We start from the raw sequence: 5,526 nt of genomic DNA, 5'->3' as shown, positions 1-5,526 counted from the left end.
GCCAAGAAATAATCACCACCTTCCAGCCTCCCCCATTATTTTTTTTTTTTTTTTATAGCTACTTTATTTATTTATTTATTTTTTATTTTTGGCTGTGTTGGGTCTTCGGTTCGTGCGAGGGCTTTCTCTGGTTACGGCAAGTGGGGGCCACTCTTCATCGCGGTGCGGGGACCGCTCTTCATCGCGGTGCGCGGGCCTTTCACTATCGCGGCCTCTCCCGTTGCGGGGCACAGGCTCCAGACGCGCAGGCTCAGCAGTTGTGGCTCACGGGCCCAGCTGCTCCGTGGCATGTGGGATCTTCCCAGACCAGGGCTCGAACCCGTGTCCCCTGCATTAGCAGGCAGATTCTCAACCACTGCGCCACCAGGGAAGCCCACCCCCATTATTAAAAAGCAATAAACACGCTAACAAAAGAGAGACATCAGGTTGCCTGGTATTATCATTCTCCCATTCAACAAATGCTTACAGCTCACCACCTGGGCAGCAGGCACACAGCTGGCCCAGAACATTTTGCACTGACCAGCACATGGTCCCTGCCCTCCCGGGGTTCACTCTCAGGTGGGAGACAATTACATAAAGAGATGATTGTAGAACTGTCTCTTCCATCCACAGTGTCTCAACCACACTGAACAGCGTGGGAGTTCCTGAGCAAGTGGTGCTATTTGGAGCCTTTGCTTAAACTGCCCCTCTGCCTGGCATGCCCCTCCACTCCCTCCCCACCCCCAAGTTAGCAACGGCCGCCCACCCGTGCCCCCTTCTCTGACAGCGGGTTTCCCACTGCAGCAGATCCCAACTGGAAGAGGGGAGATACCACCACCTTAATTCAAGTTTTGAAATTTTATTTTTACCTAGGATTGGACATTTCAATTAATGAATTAGGACTCTGAAGAATGATCCCTCCCAGGCAGCTTTCTGTTTGCCTATCTCTAATCCTCAACATCTAGTATGAGAGCACACAGTAGGGAACAACATACACCAGAGCTTTCACAAATTGATGTATTTACTTCATTATCTGCTGATCAACTGAGTGCACGTGGGCGTATCTCAGTCACTTTAAGTCACATGACTGCAAGGACACAAATGTACGCTAGCTCATCCTCTGGTTGAGAGTCCCTGGGGGACACTCACATCCTGGTGTGGCTTCCCTCTGCATCTTCTGGCTGCTCTGCCCACTCCGGCCAGTTACCCCGACATTCCCTGCTGCTCTCCCTCTCTCCTCCCTCCCTCCCTCTCACCCTTCCTTCCCTCTTTCCCGGCTGCTCTCCTTTCCCTCCTAAATCTATAGTATTTGGTACATTCACAGACCTGGCTTAGCAGTTTTGTGACCTTGAAAAGGGGCTCAACCTCTCTGAGCTCCCTTCTCCCTGGCTCCCCAGGCCGGGTTCTGGGTGAAGCACTTGGTGTACATTAGGGCTCATGACTCCTCACTGTGGCCCCGTGAGGTAGGTACGGTCATTACTCCATTCCTCCAGATGGGGAAACCGAAGCTGAAGGAGAGGAGGTAAGTCACCCAAGAGTAACTTGTGTGCAGTTGGGATGTGACCCAGGTCTGCATTCTCCACCGATTTCAGGCTCACGATAACCTCATGACTGCTGGCTTGCTCCTCCCCGCTGTCCTGCTAAGATGGAGTAAAGTAGGCAAGGGCCGGTCAAAACAGATCACAGGTTCACACAGCCTGAATGCGCCGGCGTCTACTGCAGCTGCTCTGGCGTTTTTTGTTTCGCCACTCTGGGACACAATAAACCCCAAGATGGCAAGGACCAGGGTTTCTGCCTCTCTGGGCTGATGTCAGGAAGAGCAGCTGCTGGGCGGACCGCTGGGCACAGTGCAACTGCCGGGGCTCGGGGGCCTGCGGTGACAGGCAGGGACGGGACCAACCCATAAGGAACTAAGACCTGATGTGGAGGGAGCTAGACAGATGTGTGACCGTGGGAGCAGCAGAGGACGGCTTCCTCAGAGGGATGTTTACTGGCCCCACCGCATACCAGGTCCTACGTCAGGCTCTTTGATTTCATCTTATCTAATCCTAATGAAGGAGGAAACTGGACTTGAAGCCAACACCCTTGAAAAGCCGCTGAGCTGAGATTCAAATCCAGATCTGTCTGGTTCTTAAACCCATGCCCTGTCCTCTGAACACGCAGCTCTAGGAGGGCACATCGGCTCTGGGTCTCAAAGAATGATGTCCAGAATAAATGAATCACTTTCAGTGCAAAGTGAGAAAACACATTCTCCCCAAATCTCACATCATAACCAGCTGGAAAAGCAAACATAAAGGAGACACTGGAGACACAAACATGGCAAGAAGATCGTCTGAGCAAATATCAGCTTCTCCTACCCCTGATTTCCTGCTCCCAGCCAACGAGGCTAGTGGATATTCCAAAACTGCTGCTGCTGATTAGTGCCAGGTGAAGTGAGGGCTCTCAATATCACTGTCTCCAAGGCAGCTGCACTCACTACGTCCTGGAGTCTCAGTTTTGTTTTTTATACTGTAAGACAGAGAGATCATTACGAGCGGGTGAGGGAAGCCAGCGGGGGGAGGGAGGACCCGGGAAGTCCTAAGAGCTGTGGTCACTAGGCCTCAGCCGCCTCCTGCAAGGGCTTCTTAGAGGCAGTGGAACCCGCTCAGCAGGCATCAGACAGTCAAGTCTCTAGTTGGTTCCAGTAGAAAAGGAAGCTGATGGGGTTGGGGAGAGAGGGTAAGAAAGACACTGGGAACAGTGGAGTTGAAAACTGTGGTGTGTCCAGTCTTCCCTTCAAGCTGAGTCTCGTTCAGAAGAAAAAAAAATCTCCGGTTATAGAAGCCAACATTCAGAAACCAACTAGTCCGATCACTGAGTTTAAAAAACAAATCCTGGACCCCACCTTTGGAGATCTGGTTCAGAAGGACAGAGTGGCGGGGTGTGCTCCAGCTCTCAAGGCTGTTCTAATACTAAGTGTAAGGACCAGCAAGCCTGTCTGTATTCCTGACTCCCTTCCTGCCTCTACCAAAACAGATACTAGAATGTTTCCTCAGTAACCCTGCCTCATCCAGCTTTCCTCTCTGAGCTGTCACAAGGCTGCTGCCAGCTTCGGCACTATTGCTACCAGGAAGACGGTTCTCTTCCTTCTTCCTGTGGCCCCATCTCAGCTTATTCAGCACCGTGAGGCAGAAGTTTGCCTTTAGGGATTAAGGATGCGCACCCCCTGGCAGAAAACGCAACCAGAAGGGCATCTGCCATCACCTTTGGGCTTCTGGAGGAGGGGAGCGGCTGGTGAGGGGAGGGGGGGGGGGCCTCCACAGCGCTGATCGGTCTCAACTGTGGGGCAGGGGCGACCCCTGGTGGTCACTGAGATTACAGCCCTCAACCCCAACTCGCAGGTGGAAGTCAGAGCCGAGCACTTACTTTGTTCAGGATCCAGTCAGCATCTTCAATGGCTCTTTTAATAATCTGCTGGATCCTCTCAGGGTTGTCTTCATCCGAATGAACTCGGAAACTCTGGAAGTTTCAGCATAGGGAAAGATGACTAGGCAAAAATCACAGGACTGGCAGCTTCAGAGCTGCAGTTGTGGGCCAGGCACACTGTGGGCACTGTACACTCAGCATCGCCCTTACCCCTCCACAGACCGTTATGATGATCCCACCCTGAGATGAGGAAACAGGCTCAGAGACTCTAACTTGCCGTTAAGCAATGGCACCAGCATCTGAATCCTGGACTATCTGACTACACAGCCTGTACTCCTACCAGCAGGGCAGCCGTGAAAAGGAAGACTGGCCCCAAGTTACCCCCAAACCAAGCTGGGCCCAAAGGTTATCGGGTAGCAGAGGCCTAAGGGAAACTTCCATCTCTCTGCTTCGTTTGCTCTTCCCAGGAAGCTGCTTTCACCAGGCTGAGCTCTCTGCATGGCTTCACCACAGAGAAGAGCAGAGTTTCTCCAGACCCATGCTGGAAAGCCATGCAGGGAAGGGAGGGGCAGCGGAGAGGGTGGCTTTGGAAAATCCAGCCAGGCCCAAAGCAGAGCAATGCAGGGCTGCTGTTTGCTTTGACCAGATGTTCGCCTTTGAAAAGCAACATGAGATTCAGGGTCACTGGTGTGGCTCTCATGGCCCTTCAAAAGAACTGGTTACTTCCCTCTGATATGTCACGCTCAACCCCACACGTCCTCCTACTTATCTTTAGGAGCACCTCAAATGCTCACCTCCAGGAAGTCCTCCCAGACTCCCTCAGACAGCTAACTACTCCTTCTCCATGTTTCCACAACCCTCTGTTGCTACTTCTATTTTTTTACTTTCCATACTATATAAAAATTTTAGCTTCTAACTTTTTATTTGGAAATAGTTTTTAATCTACAGAAAAGCTGCAAGAACATTATGAAAGAATTCCCTACCAGAATCACCAACTGTTACTATTTTGCCACATTTGCTTTATCATTCTCTATATGGGTTTGTATAAAAATTTTTGGAAGCATTTAAAGTTTCAGGTATCATGCCCTTAACCCCTGAATACTTTGGGTGTGTAAGCAAGGGCATTCTCTTACATAACCACAGTAATCAAATTCAGAAACTTGAACACTGATATAATACTACTATCTAATCTACAGTCCATATTCCAGCTTCATGAATTTCCCCAATAATGTCCTTAATAATCATTGCTTTTTTCTGGTCCAGGATCCAATCTGGGATCACTCCTTACACTTAGTTGTCACATCTCTTTAGTCCCCTTTAAACCAGAGCAGTCGTCTGCCTTTGTGCTTCAGGACGTTGACACATTTGATGAGCACAGGCCGGTTGTGTGGTAGACGGTTGCTCCGTTTGGGTTTACCTGATGTTTTCTCATGATTAAATTCAGGTTGTGCATTATTGGCAGGTATGCCTGTCAAAATGATGTTATGTCTCACACTCTATTTTAATCATCTGTTTAGCTGCCTTATTCAAGCGCTGGCACAGAGCTGCTGTGCTGGGTGCATCCTGTTTCCGGAACAGAAACCAGCGAGAGGAGCTGGGCTGGCCAGCACTGCTTTCCGGTGGCTCTTAGGGAACTGCCACCCCCACCCCCGCCACCACCGGAAAAACCATCCCTGCCCACTGCCCCTGGCCCCCAACCCTGTGATAGGCCCCCTATTACAGGAAGCCCCCCACCCCAAGCCCAGTGGACCCTACTCCCACCTGCCTGACAGCATGCTTATAATGCTCCTGGATGCCCTTGGTTGGCAGCTGCCGGCAACAGCGCAGCAGGTATCGGTAGAGCTGCAGCGGCCTCTGGACCAGCTCTGCCCCCGGTAGCGGGGCCATCTGCAAGACCTCTGTCCCTGGAAAACATAGAGCATCACTTCTAGGCATCAATCCAATACTCAGCCCTGGCCCCCAGCTTCCAGCGCTCTGGGAAGCAGACGTATTTGATACAGTGCGGAGCCAGGTCCCCAGGGAACCCAGACCCTGAGCTCAGGCTGGGCATTCGGCCCTGCAGAAGTCTCAGCTCAGAGCAGGCCTGCAAGGACCAAAGGGGAGAGGCACAGCCTCATCCTGTCGTCTTCCTTCTGGAGACCA

At 51.5% G+C, this 5,526-nt stretch overlaps 1 protein-coding gene across 1 annotated transcript; it reads right to left on the bottom strand.

Annotated features, from left to right (window-relative positions):
* Nucleotides 1-394: 394 nt before the first annotated feature.
* LYRM9 (LYR motif containing 9) lies at nt 395-5,283 on the bottom strand. The gene is made up of 3 exons (XM_057536277.1): nt 5,146-5,283; nt 3,385-3,477; nt 395-2,487 (listed from the first exon to the last, which is right to left on the bottom strand). Exons 1-3 carry the CDS (start codon nt 5,269-5,271, stop codon nt 2,470-2,472), a joined length of 237 nt encoding a protein of 78 aa, XP_057392260.1. The 5' UTR covers nt 5,272-5,283; the 3' UTR covers nt 395-2,469.
* Nucleotides 5,284-5,526: the final 243 nt, after the last annotated feature.

This window comes from Balaenoptera acutorostrata, chromosome 20 (genome assembly GCF_949987535.1).
Source record: "Balaenoptera acutorostrata chromosome 20, mBalAcu1.1, whole genome shotgun sequence".
NCBI classification, from domain to species: Eukaryota; Metazoa; Chordata; class Mammalia; order Artiodactyla; family Balaenopteridae; genus Balaenoptera; species Balaenoptera acutorostrata.
Note: the sequence above shows the minus strand (reverse complement) of the source record. Positions and strands in the feature narration are given on the sequence as shown.